Source organism: Oncorhynchus masou, chromosome 1, assembly GCF_036934945.1.
Source record: "Oncorhynchus masou masou isolate Uvic2021 chromosome 1, UVic_Omas_1.1, whole genome shotgun sequence".
Taxonomy (NCBI): domain Eukaryota; kingdom Metazoa; phylum Chordata; class Actinopteri; order Salmoniformes; family Salmonidae; genus Oncorhynchus; species Oncorhynchus masou.
Genome location: NC_088212.1, coordinates 64,164,247 through 64,180,699, shown reverse-complemented (window position 1 = coordinate 64,180,699; position 16,453 = coordinate 64,164,247). Strand labels below are relative to the sequence as shown.

The window sequence follows — 16,453 nt, the reverse complement described above, 5'->3', positions numbered from 1 at the left end:
TATACACTCGGTATCCAAAACATTAAGAACACCAGCTCTTTCCATAACAGACTGACCCGGCGAAAGCTATGATCCCTTATGTCACTTGTTAAATTCATTTCAATCACTGTAGATTAATGGGAGGAGACAGGTTAAAGAAGGATTTTTAAGGCTTGAGACATGGATTGTGTATGGGCAAGGCAAAAACTTTTAAGTGCCTTTGCACGGGGTATGGTAATAGGTGCCAGGCGCAACGGTTTGTGTCAAGAACTGCAACGCTGATGGGCTTCACACTCAACAGTTTCCAGTGTGTATCAAGAATGGTCAACCACCCAAAGGATATCCAACCAACTTGACAACTGTGGAAAACATTGGAGTCAACATGGGCGAGCATCCCTGCCACAATCACATGCAGTCTTCCCATTGCCAGTCAGTCACCTTTTCAGGTAAAGTACAGTTCACATGCACATTCTCAAGAGGTTAGAGAACAAAATATATATTTTTAACAAATCATGGATCAAAAGGCATTCAGGGGGAAACAGAAACAATTGTTTAATTCCTTGTATCAATAATGACCACTTATTTATTCTTCAGTATGAAATTATAAATTACCCCCAAGATCAGTGATACCAACAGCTTTTAGTAATCCCCAGCAGATCAGTAACACGTTGGAATTTGAGGGAAAACTTAGCTGGGGACAAGTTCACTGGTTCCACAGTTATCTATTAGCATCTAAATTCAGTTTTGTAACAATTAACTACCCAAATATCTTAATTACATTATGATCTTGAAAAACCAAATCAGCAGCGTACATTCAATATGCCGACCTTCCATATGAGAAAAAAAATCAAACTTTTAAACAAAAACTGATTATGCTTATTATTTAAAGGAAGAATAGTCCTTTGAGTCCTACAGTTAAAATAAACAATTCAAATATGTACATCTATGCCTACTGTAGTCCATAATAGCAGGACAGATGTGCATTTAGTCTTCCACAGGATTCCTAATTCTAAACTGGTCTAAGTATTGCCTCCAGCTTAAAGACGTTCTTCAGGTTGATTAATAAAGATTACATGCATTAATAACAACAGCATAATTGTAAGACAGAATGAGCACTTGAGTGTTGTCTGACAGAAATAAGGTGAACAAATAGGTTTAAGAAGCCATGAGAAGTCCTTGGCAGAAGCGCTGCGTTGGTTGGCGCGGCTGTGTTTGAAGTGTGGGCGTCCATACAAGAGTCCAACAATGAGAAAGTGCCAAAGAAACTGTCCTGTCAAATTCATTGACACAGTTTGGAGCAATAGTTCAGTTATTTTTCTTTATCAAGCAACAGCTGTCCCACATCAAAAGGGAAACATTCCTTTTTTAGGTAAAGACAAGTCAAATTAAAGTTGACAACTTCAAGCAATATGCCATGCCTGCCAGTCTAGGTGATCTTGTCAGCAACAGAGTCATCCAAGACAGCGAGGTTCTGGCCCAAACTGGCTCTTCCAGACCACTTCAGTCTATTCTTGCAGCTGACAGTTCATTCAAAGTAGTAAACAAAACAAAAGCCTTCATAAATCGGTCATGGGAAGAAAAAAAAAATGTATACTGTATAGCACTCTGGTGCATCATATCAATGTAATAGCTAAGGAATTCTAATACCAAATAACTTATAAAACAAATAGTTGCAAGTCAACGGCTGCACAGAATGATATTATCATGAATTGTTTTATCGATTCAGTGATACATGGTTTTAGGTCAAACTGCTTCATGGAATAATAATCTGTAATCGTGTCTTCAGAATTGTCCATCGCCATAAGAGACGCAGCTAAAAACATCTTCGTGATTTCAACCAGTCCTAAGAATGACATCCGTAGCATAATTGAAACAATGCGGAGCAATAAACGCTTTTGTTCGAATTTTCTACCCCAGATCCTAGAGCAAGTGGACAAGGTTTACAGAATGTCGATGGCTTGACGTCTCTTCCCATAGTCCACTGCCCGGTCTCCCTGCGTGTCTCGATCTTCATCATCTGAAAGGAGATTGACGACAGAACAAATCAGGGAGTAGTCATCTCTCTCATCCCTAAATTACATCTGCTAGATAGATTTCAAAGGAAATCCCAGAAGATTATCATTAGGAATACTCCATAGAAGAGCAACATACTGTACATATTAGTCCCATATTGGCCATAGAATTCCTAACACTACTTTTATCACAGCCTGTTCAATGGCAGGGACAACAATAGCAGTTATAAAATGTCAATATCAAGTGGTTCAATGACTAAGGGCCTATATGGATCTACCTGGTCCATTAAAAAAGTATAACACAAAATACTTCACAACCTAACCTGTCGCAGAGAAATGAATGACAGCCGTACAATAATGATAAGACAGGAACGCACATGCATTTAAAACGTCAAGTACTACTCAAACACAGCATCTACTAATCTACTACAGGTGTACACAGATGACCAGTGGGCACAAACAGGTGGTGGAGCACAGATAGTGGGGAAGCGCACAGCTGGATGAGGCATGCAGACATTGGAGTGGAGTCACTGAGGGGGAGAAGCGCCCCCACCCACATGTAGAGGTATAGGGCTTGATTGTGGTATACAATGATGGGAGGCTTGCCCTCCAGCCTAAAATGACCCACTGAACAGGCCTCAGGCTTAGACCCTGAGGGGCGGTTGGTTATGGATGTTCCTGAGACAGGAATGATGGGTAACTCAGGGTGCTGTGAGCTCTGGCCGAGCTGGTGGTACTCAGTCTAATGCAGGGACAGCAGGAGTGGAGGAGGGAGAAATGGTGATACAGCTGGACTTGAAGACCCCTGGCCTGGCTCACCTTGGACGTCTTCCTCCCCACCATCACCATCCTCTTCCTCATTGTAGGCCAGCTCGGCCTGCTTGTCCGCCTCGTACTCACCCACGTTCCCATCGTCCCCATTGTAGTCCGCCAGCTTTGAGCCGTGCTGCGGATCTACAGGGGACTCGTTCTCATCAAAGAAACGGCCTGTAGAGGCAGAGAAGGGCCCCATCAGGAAGGGAGGGAAGCAAAGAGATTGTGACAGAGTCAGAAGAGAAAGGATGGAGAGTGAATGAAAGAGAGGATGATGAAACTAAAAAAACATAGGGGATGAAGGAGGTGGTGATTGGTTGGACAGTAAAGGTATGGGAGGGAGGCATAGTGTATATGTGTAAGGGGATATTTGGGAAGACAAAAAGAGTAATTGGCAATGAAGTGATATGTGTAAAGAAACTTGGAGGAAAGCGTGTGTGTGTGGTGCAGAGAGTGTGAAGATGAAGCAAGGAGAGGGGAAGCTGGCAGGGCAGCTGGTTGGGGTATTGTTTGGAGAGTAGGCAGCGAAGGGGGGGAGGGAGCAGAGCTGAAGCCAGGCAGGCAGCAGGAAGGAACACCCTGAGACCCTTGAAGTCAGGCGGCCTCTCCCACTGTGTGTGCACTCTGGCATCTGGCCATCTCTTTCAGTCTGTGGCGACAGCACCTCTAATATGTATTACTTCATGAGCAGTGTTGAGGAAGGTTTGTTAAAACCCTGATAGCTAGGGAAGGCAGCCGCTTATAGTAGACCCAACGCAGCCTTGAGAAAGAAAACTCTAGATAGGGCTCAGACTGTAGAATGCGTTCGAAAATAGCTTATGTAATTGTAAAGGTTATGTTGTAACCTTGACACATCTGCAAGTGAGAGAAGCTCTTCTTACTGGGACGCTGCAGCTAAAGGTCAGAAGAAAGACACAACCACAGTCACCATGTGTCACATCTCCTGTGTACTGAGGTATTCAGTCTCCCCCTCCCATCCCCACCAGCCTTTGGAGGCACTCACTCTGTCTGTGACGCAGGGGCTCAGCAGGCTTGGGGTCTCTGGCATGCAGAGGTTCTATAGGGTTGGGCACCTGGGCGGGGTTAGGAAGTAGAGGCAGTCCTGCCCCTTTCCTCTGTACACCATCCACTTTCATCACATTGACAGGAGCTAAAAATGAGACAGCAAAACAGGTAGCATCAATGACCTTTTCTGTTCTGTTTTTTTCTTTTCACCTGAAATTTGGTCATCCTTTTGGGCTTTTCATTTTTAAGGCACTGTAGAGAGGCACTCTCTCCTGTAGTACGGAATGTGCTCCTTCAGAGAGCTAGCCTACAGTCTGAAGGAGCATGTTTTCAATCTCTGGGAGAAAAGGATGAATCACCTTTAAAAAGACAGGTTGCCAAACAGAGAGCAGAGCACTGCGCCAACGATACATTTCCCTCCACTTTTTACACAAACATTCCATGAAAAAAAACCTGAACTGAAAACAGGAAGCCAGCATGGCTCACGTTTTATAGCAGCTAGTGGTGGAGTTGGAGAGGCCAAGAGCAGCGGGGCCTCTGCTGCACACAGCCATTAAGAGCCCAGTCAGAGCTGTACCCAGGCCATGGCCTCAGGTCTCAAACTCAATGACAGACACACGATAACATGTCACCACTAAAGCATTACTGCATAACTGGCTTTGTCTCTGGGCAGCAAAGCTAATAAAGTAAACTGAAAATGCAAATATTTAGTGTGTGAAGTGTGAGCTGACATACCTCTAAGCGGTCTGTGCTGCTCTCCGAACTCATCTGCCTGGATGGCTGCCTTGTTGTCCTCATCAAAGAGTATGGGTCTGTCTGCCACCGCCTGGGGGGGCTGCTGCTGGAGGGCCCCCACTCGTCCCTCCAGCCCCAGCCCTATGACCTTGTCCTGGATCTGGAGCACAGGCCGGTCCAGAGTGAGGTCTCGACCAGCCCCCTCACCTGCCCCCATACCGGCCCCCACCTCTCTTAGCCCAGTATCAGGTATCTCTATGTGGTTCTGGGTGATGGCTGGCTTCTTCAGGGCTGGAGAGAATGAGAGGGTAGGAGGAAAGTTCCAGTTGAAATTTGACAATGATATTTTACACTAATCTTACTACCAGAATCGTTATCAAAAGTAGAATAACCAGAGGGAATAAATACTCACCATATTGCACATCATCTATTTTTCCCACTTCACTGTCCTCAATACCAGGCATGCCAGCATCACTGCCAGGCTTGCCCAAATCTTCTATCCCAGGAGGGAGAGAGAGAAGAATGGATGGGGTGGAGGCAGAGAGGGTGGGTTAGCTCTGAAACATTAGAGGCAGAATGTATATGAGCTGGATGTAATGTTACCTTTGAGGTCAGTGTCTCGGTGTGTGGCCACAGTTGGGTGCTCTCCTGCGGTCTCCACCTCAGTCCCTCCTTCTGCAGCTCCAACCTTCCTGCTATCCAGCACACTCTGCAGAGGGAGGGAGGGACAGAGAAAAAGAGAGGGAAGAGATTAATACAATCACCTTTACTATCGCTGGGTAAGCAAAAGTCACAATGACTAAGTGCAGAACTGCTGACATCCAGGACAAAGGACATTCCACATAGTGTATGATCTATGAACACCAACAGGGGGTGGTAGACAACCACTTACATTACGGGGGCAGGGACATCATGACTAGGAGCTCTGACAGAGGGCCTCACCTTTCTCAGCTTCACCACCTCCTCCTCCAGGGTCTTTTTAGCTTCTTCATACTCGTCCATTAGTTGAGTGATTTGACGCCCACACTGCAAACTATCATTCACACAAACAATTGGTTAGACAAAAATCACAGAGAGAAAAGCAATGAAGCTCTTGTCAAAATTCCAAACCAATGGTTATATTGGTGCGATAGTCATCATAACCTCAACTTTGCTGTGATTGAGAGCCTAGAGCAAAAACATGAAAGATGTGTTGAGAGAGTTCATTCTCTGTACCTCTCATACTCCAACTTCCTCTCCAGGTTGGTGCTGTTCTTCTTCACCTCCCTCAGCTGGATCTCCTGCCTCATAAACTCCTGTTTCAGCTCCTTCAGCTGCTCTACACCCCCCCCCCAAAATAACATAGAATATGAACCCTAAGGTTATAGTGTATGGACAAATGCAATTTCAACATGCACTGATATCAGGCTACAGCTTTAATGTCAGACAATAATTCAATAAAGAAACAAGGAACGACAACATTGCAAATCTGTTTGCATTGGAGTCCACTTGGCACATGGGGGACTTGAGATGAAACATCTTAACACCACTAACAGCATTAAGCAAACTGCTGTTACTGCTCCAGGCTTTATCTGTGGTAATACAAGCTCATACTGCTTTCTGCTAGCCTAGCCTTAAGACTCCAACAGAAGTGTGCTCTCTGCTGGACAGTGTCTGTTCTTACCTTTCAGCCTCACAATCTCCGACATCTGTGCTGTGACATCACCCTGCACCTTCATCTGGAAAGGAGAGAAAAGAACATCAGTCTGAGGAAAGGTCACCAGTACACTTTGTTAGCAGAACTCTTTGTGCTCATCTTAATTCCAAACACAACCGGTTTAACAGGACATCTACATCATTACATGGCTGAACTCGCCTAACTGGAAAGATACCATTTTTATACTATGTTCAGATGCAATAGCATTTCAAATGTCAGCTCGGCAACAGTAGAGATATCTAGCTGCATAAAAAAAAGGTTCTGTTGAGTGAAAATGCTGCTTGCAAAACACTCCCATCTCAGTCATTGCGTCTGACCCGCCGAGTGACTGGAGGACCACCCGCAGCCAGATATTGAGTCAGATCAGATGGAGGAGATCCTAAAGGACAGCCAGGCTGAGGCAGTCAGAACAGCCCACAGAGCAGCAGCCTTCATTGGATCTCCTCTACCCTTCATAATGAAGCCTGATGGAGAGAGCCCCAGCTATGGCTCACTGTAATAGGAATATTTAAAAGAGAATAAAGTTCACATTTAGTTTAGAGTGATTAACAATGTTTAGCATAGTTATACATTCTCTTTCTGTAATAGAGAAATGGTTTCTAGTGTTCTGTGACACTTGGGTTGATGTTACTAAACTGGATGCTGTATGTTATGGATTGAAATCAAATCTGTTGATAGCGATTGACGTCAGACTGGAGGTACAAGGACACACTGATTACGATTGTATTCTGTGAAAACACTGATTCTGTAGCAGCTGACCAAGTCCATGCCTTTTGTTTTGACTTCCCAATAGCCTCTCAGGATTAAAATAACAGTTGTCTGCTATTCAGGATATAAGGGTCGTCTCAGAGAAGGCCAGTTAGACATTTTCTCTGTTTCTGTGTTCGAGGGGTTTTGAGTGAAACCACTTTAAAATCAGACCAAGGCGCTATTGGCCCGTTACACATTATGACACACTGACTGGCTAAGGGGTTACTACATGTATTTTCATACATGTACAAAGACAAAATTCAATCCCAAGTGTTTTTTGTTGCCTCAACCAGAGGAGAGCGGCTGTGGCTTTGAGGTAGATTTAGGGAGCGGTGGGAGGGGTGCAGGCATTGATCTCAGGGGACTGAAGGGAGGAGGTGAATGTGAAATGCAGCTGGGAGAGAAACAGAGGACTGAAAGGCCATCCCCGGAACGCTATTTGTGCATGCTTAGAGGGACAGAGAATGTGAAGAGAGTCTACATGTCTAGTATCTGTATTCTGCACATTTGTGTGTCCATTTACGCAAGTTTGACAGACAGGTGTTTGTGTGGCCACGTAGGCTGAGCTGTATAACGTGTATTTATGAATACAGTTACCGTTGTATTGAACATAATAGAACACAGTAAAAAGAGAGGCGAGGCTGAGGCAACATTATGCTACACCAAATAATAATAGGCATTTGTGTTCTGAGCTCAACATCTGTGGATTTGTTACAAAGGCATTATGAGCTTAACTTATGCATAAATCCTGTGCTCAGTTTCATATTTGTCTAATTCTGCAATGGTTATATTATACACCGTTGCCAGATGTAGCCTATTTCAAAAGGAGACAAAAATCCCAATTTGTCCAGTTTGCTTTCCTTTGTCCCTTCTTTCCCCTCCCCCTACCTTGACCACAATAAAAGACGGCCCAGCACCCAACGTTGCCCAGTGACCTGAAGAGGGAGCCATCATCGCAGCACTCAGTGGCAGTACTCCTCACTGAGGGAGCTACTGCACATGCACAGCCTAATACTTGGTATCCTCTCCTGGGTATCCTATCCTCTACCATGCACAAAGTAAATACATTCACTATATAGAACAATAATACTATTGTATTATACTGTTAGATGCAGCACGTCATCTCTGCAATACCCATCTTTTTGAATATACCAAAGCGTATCTAATTGAAAGCACTCAAGCTGTCCAAAATCCAACACAGGCCATATAGGTCCAGTCAGCTCAGTGGCTGAGAGGCCACAGATGGCAGGCGGAGTGAGAATCTGTCAGACGAGAGAGAGCTCTGTCCTCCTGAGCCCCTGACTGATCCAGACAGGCCCCTCTCTGCCCTCCACCCAATTACACCCTGTCCCTTGTCTGGGGTCTGACTAAGTCTCTACAGCCCAGCCAAACATATAACCACTCAGAATGAGCAAAAAAAAAAAAAAAACTGTCATAAGTGTAAGGACAGGAGATCCCAGCTGCTAAAAACACAGGTAAAGGACCATCAAACCTAGGAGCTTCATAGACCTACTGTATTCTACCACCCTCAATGCATGAAATGAACATCAAAGGACAAAAACATCAAACCCAGCCCGGAGAAAACAAATCGATTTGAGCATGGTGCAAACACCGAGGGGATGCCTGGCTGGGATTACCCTTCCCAGGTGGAAAGTAACCGCGTGTCCAAAGAGATCCCTACTTTGTTTGCCTGCCCCATATGTGGAATTCAATACTAGTCTCTCCCAAAGAAGATTCTCTCTGATAGCTCCATTGGCCCAGTCATTAAACATTTTATAGCCGTGTGGAATAGTGCCTGATAATCCTGACTGTCACGTCAGTGTGTTAGGCTGCCATCATGCCTGATATTCCTTATGTGCTCCTTTTTGTTCATTGAAGGGAGTGAAAGTGAAGGAACCGCTCAATGAGTAAAGGAACCGTTATTTATAGGCTAAGGAAGGAATAGTATCCATTCGGGCACCTCTATATGACTGTCCCAGAGACAAACACCTCCCCCACAAACGAGATTCTCATCCCCATCAGTTGCCACTAGCCACCAATCAAATCACAATGGTGGATTCTCCAGTGAGAACCAAGGGCTTGAATCAAATCCACAGAGGGAGGGAATGAGGGGCTCAGGACTTTAATGAGGCAGAATGCACAGAAGAGGAGTGTCAGTAATTACAGCATCAATGTCAGCCATTGTGGAGATAAAAGCTTTGTGCTGTCACCTTCCCTGCAGAGAGACACCGAGTGGTTCACAGTTTCTCCACCAAATCTGCTGTGTGGAAAATAACAGTGCTCTTTCTTGGCACCCACAAAGAACACTGCAGATGTGATGACAGAAACCAAAACATTAAAGCAAAGCACTTCAAACAATGACATTGTATTAATTCTCTATCCTTTAGCCCTTTCAGCAGTACTAGAATGAGAGGAGTAAGGCATAACTAGGCTATGCTAATACAGCATGATTACTATGATTATAGTACAATCCAGGTGTGAAAAGCTCTTAGAGACTTATCCAGAAAGGCTCACAGCTGTAATCCCTGCCGAAGGTGATTCTAACATGTAGTGACTCGAGGGGTTGAATACTTATCTAATGAAGATAGTTTTATTACATTCATTTTCTACAAAAATGTTAGAATGTTTCTCACGCTGCACCTTCACTAAACCTTCTTCCAGCCAGGACAATGCCAACAATAGAAACAAAACAAGATATACACAAAGCAAACTTTTGACTTATCAGCTAGCTACATGTGAATCATAATAATCTAGCCAGCGAGTTCAACAGGTAACATGACCTAAAACTTATGCAAGGTAGGTAGCTAGCTCGCTAAAAATGATTTGTGGCTATCTGGCTAGCTAACAGTAGTAGCTAGCCAGTTAGCCCTATTGACTTACTATAGGCTTGCAATCTACACACACACACACACACACACACACTACAGTGAGTATTGTAGGCAGGTAGACATGCCAAAATTAACACAGCATGTATTTATTAACGTATGAAGATTAAAAAAATAATAATTGTAGTCAGGCAACATATAAGATGTGAATAAGCAACATTTCATTCCGGTGTGTTCTCTCTCGCTTCAGCTCAAATAATGACCGCCAAGTATTTCAAGAAATGTTATCATTTTTTACGTGGTTGCGTCACATTTCTGTGCATACTTTCCGTTGAAGCTTGCGTGGATGCATGCTTCAAAATATGTACAAACGGAGTACGCATTCGAAAAGTGCCCCCCGTGCTCCGTTTCACACACATTGACTTGGACTCACCCTCTGACCGCTCGGAACACGGTAGTATGCATTGAGAAACACCCAATAAAACGTAATTAATGACAAATCTATAACTCATATTTCTACGTGAATTTGGTCAGGGTTGCCCAAAAATTTACATATGCAGCTTTACATTTATTTTAAACTTGAACAATGCCTCCTTGTCTTCTGTACTCTGTTATTACAGTTTGAATATACACTGTGGTATTGTAAGAGAGTGGATAAAAGTGTAGTAGGCGAGCCAGTGTAGTTATTTGTAGGGATGCACGATATATCGGTAAACATATCGGAATCGGCCAATATTAGCTAAAAATGCCAACATCGGCCCAATGCTGATGTTTAAAACCGATGTTAAAGCTGACCTGCATACCAATATAACGTAGATGATGCCACAAAAGCTGAAAAATACTAATAATACTTCCAACAACTAAACAAGTTCAAGTCGAGCAGCCATTTGAAAGAGTACGATAATTTCAGCGAGACAACTCAAAAGGCAAAATTCCTTAACGCCAAGATAATGGAATTAATTGCCCTAGACAATCAACCGTTCTCGGTCGTGGATGATGTTGGCTTTCGCTGACTGGTCGAGCACCGGTACGCACTACCAAGTAGGCAATATTTTTCAGATGTCGCCCTACCGGAGTTACACAGTATTGTTGAAACGCACATCCATGAGCTAAAAGCTTTGGGCGTCACTGCTATTAGCTTCACGACTGACATTTGGACCAGCAATGATGTTAGCCCCATGAGCATGATGAGTCTGACAGCACAGTGGGTCGACGAGGATTTCATACTGAGGAAAGCCGTATTGCCACCCCAAGAATGTGCTGGTTCTCATAGCACTTATCAGCTAGCTACATTTCAATGGCATTTGAGAACATGACCACACTCCTAGCTCCAATCAAACAACTGACTCGAGAAATAAGATCATCAACTGCGTTTGCAGCAGACGTGATAGCCTCTGTCATGGCATTGTAACACCTGCTCAAAACTGCTGACAGACCGTGGGGTTAAAACTTGCAAGAGGCTGTGAACAAACGATTCAGTGGCATTATCTGAGCCTCTTTACTCTATCGCCATCATGCTCGGTACAAGGACCACTACTTCAATGCAGACAAGAAACAGGGTTTACGTGAAATGTTACAGACAGAGCTGGACAAGGTGGAAACGGATACAGTGACAGTGCGCACTGAGGGAGAGAGGTCATGGACAGACAGAGCTGAAAATTCACTGCTTGACATGTCTGATGAAATCCTGGTTGAGACTGAACAAATGAACAACAAAACATCACATCAAGTAAGTGAAATAAAAAGGTGTTATGTTTTACTGGTAATGGAGACAAATCTAAACACCAACAAAATAACATTTTGGTCTGTGTGTGTTTCAACTATTTAACTGTACTAGAATGCTTACTAGAACATTTTTTTGGGGCAAGGACAATATTGCATATCTGTATGGGCCCGAAATGTAATATCTGTGCATCTAGTTATTTGTGAAGAAATGTGATCTAACTGCCCCACAATCCAAAGTAATAAGGTTGATAGTGTAGTCTATCAAAACAATCAGACCAATTATTTTACAAAACTGAACTTTGAATATATTTAACTGCTTGGCTTAAAACATTTTAAACTTCTTCCACTACCACAAAAACACTTGTAAAGAGTTAAATTGGTGGGACATGCTTTTGCTTCATGCAAAATTACTATTATTTTATGAGAAAAATAAAGCAATTATCAAATTCTGAAGACTGCTTCTATCTAGCCCATGATGTAGGCCTATAACCTAGGTAAGACAGACCGTTCCTCATCAGACAGTCACTGCATCATCATGTGTGCGCCACACAGACACACACAAACCTGCTCTGCCCCTCTACCAGAAAGGAATATTAGAAAACATTTGCCATTGTTTGCACATAGCCTCTGTCCAGGCGTTTAACATGATCTTTCGTCATGATTCATCCAGTTGCATTCAATTTCACGCTATAGTCCAACTGTCGTTTTTTTTATTTTTATGAGGGGCGCAATAGGGGCATGTTTTATGGGTACATAATCACAATAGGACTACGGTTGACATTGCCCAACCCTAACACTGGTAACATCCTGATACGGGACAAAGAGTAGATTAACGCTGGGAAAAATTTGGGACTGGTCTCACACTACGACATCCCTCATGTTGAACAGAAGATGTTAATTGTGCACAACGGTGAACATTCAGGAAATTAGCTGTAATTTAAAAAATTACAATCCGGCTTGGGAATGGCTAGCCCACACAATCCGAAGAGCAAACATCCGTGTGAGTACGGCAGAATGCTAATGAAAGGTAGCAGCCCCCCCCCCGCAGCTGTTCTCACCACACCTCTTATGCAATCTGATGAGGCACATACATTGAGGTGGTTGGGACGAGGAGGAGGGGAGAGGCAGACTGACTGTAGTAAGTGTAAAAAGAGGCTGATCCCCAGCCCTGGGCACACAGATGGGCCCCAGCTGGGACTCATAACCCCCATGTCAGCAGGGAGGGAGACTTTACCTCCTGTAAAATGACTAATATAAGCGCACAAATACACACCAATAAACAATTTGCAAATTGCAATGCCAGGTTAGCAGGTGCTATTGTGATAAATGAGTTTAGCTGTTACATGATATGGCTTTTGAAATCACCTTTGAGATTCAAAGGATCTGATGCCTATCATAGCTGAAGTAGATAAAATAACCACTTACTCATAAACAATATTTTAGTTTATAACCTAAATTTAAAATGACATCAAGACTCATTCCTTGAGTTGGGAAGTACATTTTTTAAAATTGTGTCACTTTGAGGTACACATCAGTACAACCTAACTCATCTGAGGCTTAGATAACAACAATGCACTGGGACAACACACTCAACTTTGGCTTGCTTATGTGTGTGTTTTGAGCATTCAAAACGTTGCTGGAGACTGCTCAGTCTTTACCCATGTTGGTAGGCGTCACTAGGTTGACATCACAGGTTTAGCCCTCCACTGTAATACAATAGGATGCAGGTGCAAGGCTGCTTTCCACCTGTCAAACCTCTGGCACAGTTAGTTTATAAGCCTGATATATGCAGGAACTAGGAAGCATAGGTACTACAGATGGACTAAGTAATCTAGTCCTACCTACCTTTTCATCGGTGCACTTTTTGACAAGTGCTTCACGGGCCTGCAGCTTGCCATCCAGTATGCTGTTATCTCCATCCTTCTGATCGATCTGTTTCCTGTGCGTGTCTACCTGCACCATCAGCTCCGAGTTGCGCTTCTCCAGTCGACTGCGCGCCGCATCGGTCCGCTTCACCTGTGTCTGCACCTCTGCCAACTCGTCCAACAGGCGCCCTTGCTTGTTGGACACAGTCCAGTAGTTGAAAGACAGTATGGCAATGATCACCATCAATGCGATCAGGATGAAGGACGGGAGACGGCCTCCTCGTCGGTTTGCGCCAAAGCCAACCATTTCAGAATGTATTCGATAACTGATCTAGAAAACTAAATAAGCCTATGCTTCCACTGGTAAACAAATTGGGTAGCTGACATGCCGTTCAATTACGGCAAACATACAGCCACTGAGATGGTCAGTAAAGAAAGCATTTGTATCAAACCCCAAATGAGTTTCTTGCAGTAGTTAGCTGCAGAGAATGTGGGGAATAGTTATTCACGCGCCTTCCCTCTTCCGCACAGTTGTCGCCTGTCTTGTTTGCATTCATCCAACGACGCTGTCAGTGGATGAAATGCATCTGCAGCGACGTGGCCTAAATGTAACAGCAGACGTGGACAAACACTAGCCAAGCATGCAAGTGACAAATTATTTAGCTATCTAACGAGTCCGGTGTCAAAATATCTGAACGATTCTGGTGGGCCCTGAATCGTTTCAAGATAGATAGAAAAAGTGTATTTATCCACCTAATCGTAAACATACAGTAGGTAGCTAACGCATTAGCAACCTGACTGCATTAACACATAACACAGATTTACCAAACTGGTTTGGCTAGCTGTTTGCACTGAAAGTGCTAGTCAGACACTAGAAAGCAACTATTGCCATCCTAATGATACATCTTAATTATGTATATAGAAAATACTGTATTCAAACGTTAATCTAGCTAACCTTTATAGCCCTATCCAATGCAATTCAACGTAGTCGCTACGCGTTAACTGCTAATCATTGGAGCTACTACGCGAGATAGCAACATAGGGTAGCAATACGTTCTTTGTAGCTAGCTACTAGACTCATTGAAATAAGGTTACACGAGGTAAACGATTATTTTAACGATATATAACAATTTCCCTTACTAGTTTGCGGTCATATTCCTAATCACATCAGTTTTGTTTTACCCGTCCCGAGCCTGTCTTGTCTGTTGATATGGTTATTTTAGCTACTTCCACCTTGGCTTGGCTGGCATATCCTCTGTTGTTGGTGCCTCTTGACTCGTGGATACGAAACACAAGCGACGTTGTATACAGTGGTTAGCTATATCGTTATAAAAGGTTAGACAGTTAACGTAACATTGACAAAAGACTAGCTAATGTAGACAGAATACAAGCTAGTTTGTCAAACCATCAATTTCAGATTTCTGAAGTGTAACCAAGGCGTGCAAGGTGCATGGTTGGTTTAAAGTGACAGTACAATTATCCAATCATGACATACGTCTTGCAATAAAGAACACATTCTATTGGGTAGTTCTTGCAAGTTTGGAAGCACATTGGATGAGAAAAATGACATGGACGGGGTTTTACAGATCATGAGGGGGTGTTGGATTCGGATTTCTAACGCGCTGAAGTTCCGTGTTCGTAGGCAAGGCAGCGCACAGTGGACAGAAATATGAGTGAAAATGATCAAAAATGTTGGTGTCTGACTCGGGTGGAAATGTGTGTGTGTGCAGGGCCGATTCCAGGCATAAGCGAAATAAGGGGCCCAACCAATTATTATATATAATATATATATTTTACTCAGTTAGTGTCTCAATTTACTATTAAAGGTGCAATATGCAGAAATCATTTCACCATTTCCTGGATGCTAAAATTCTAATAGTTTGCCTAATTCCCGTTCATGTGACAAAACAAACAATGTCTAGTGTAGAGAATCACTGTACGTTCTAAACCGCTATGCAATATCGTTTCAGTAACCAAAAATACTGTATTTTCAGCTGTTTGAAGAGGTTGTACAAAACTAAAAGTAAACTACGCAAATACCGAACTTAAGCACAGGAAGCATAGAAATAGCAGACATAGAGCAGATCGACAGCTTCTTAGACTTGATTTAAATAAGAATGACAGAGCTATAACTCACATTTCTATGTTGATTTGGTCAGGTTACCCAAAGTTACATATTGCAGCTTTAAGAATACGAATTGTAGACTGCACCAGGTGCAATTTCGAAATTTGGTTATGCATTAGCAGTTCTCTTATTATGTCAGTTACTGACAGTCACTCAATTATCCAGATAAAACTTTTTTTATTGGTATTTAATCTAGCCAGCTATCTGAACTTGTAGTAATCATGGCCGAATACCGACCGTGCACATGCTGCCTCCGACCAATCAAATTCCATGCTTCAAGATTTCTTCAATCACGTGGACTGGGATATGTTACGGATAGCCTCGGACAACAACATTGATGTATATGCTGATTCGGTGAGCAAGTTTATTAGCAAGTGCATTGGTGATGTTGTACCCACGGTGACTATTAAAACTTTCCCCAACCAGAAACCGTGGATTGATGGCAGCAATCCGCAAAACTGAAAGCGCGAACCACTGCTTTTAATCATGGCAAGGCGACAGGAAACATGGCCGAATACAAACAGTGTAGCTATTCCCTCCGCAAGGCAATCAAACAAGCTAAGCGTCAGTATAGAGACAAAGTAGAGTTGCAATTCAACGGCTTAGACATCAGACGTATGTGACAGGGTCTACAGTCAATCACGGATTACAAAATACAAAAAGAAAACCAGCCCCGTCGCGAACACCGATATCTTGCCCCCAGACAAACCAGGCTCTCCTTCACCGCAGCCAACATGAGTAAAACATTTAAACGTGTAAACCCGCGCAAGGCTACCGGCCCAGACGACATCCCTAGCCGCGTCCTCAGAGCATGCGCAGACCAGCTGGTTGGTGTGTTTATGGACATATTCAATCAATCCCTATCCCAGCCTACTGTTCCCACATGCTTCAAGAGGGCCACCATTGTTCCTGTTCCCAAGAAA

At 43.4% G+C, this 16,453-nt stretch overlaps 1 protein-coding gene across 7 annotated transcripts; it reads right to left on the bottom strand.

The window, feature by feature from the left end:
• Nucleotides 1-506: 506 nt before the first annotated feature.
• Nucleotides 507-14,864, bottom strand: golm2 (golgi membrane protein 2). Of its 7 annotated transcripts, none has more exons than XM_064977253.1 (10): nt 13,386-14,864; nt 6,208-6,262; nt 5,760-5,862; nt 5,487-5,577; nt 5,148-5,253; nt 4,957-5,040; nt 4,545-4,835; nt 3,808-3,954; nt 2,811-2,978; nt 507-1,996 (listed from the first exon to the last, which is right to left on the bottom strand). In XM_064977253.1, exons 1-10 carry the CDS (start codon nt 13,710-13,712, stop codon nt 1,920-1,922), a joined length of 1,449 nt encoding a protein of 482 aa, XP_064833325.1. In that variant the 5' UTR covers nt 13,713-14,864; the 3' UTR covers nt 507-1,919. The 7 variants fall into 7 exon arrangements, with proteins under 7 accessions (XP_064833325.1, XP_064833345.1, XP_064833334.1 ...); XM_064977273.1 differs by having other exon boundaries at nt 2,892-2,978; XM_064977262.1 differs by having other exon boundaries at nt 4,957-5,037.
• Between the last annotated feature and the right edge of the window lie 1,589 nt (nt 14,865-16,453).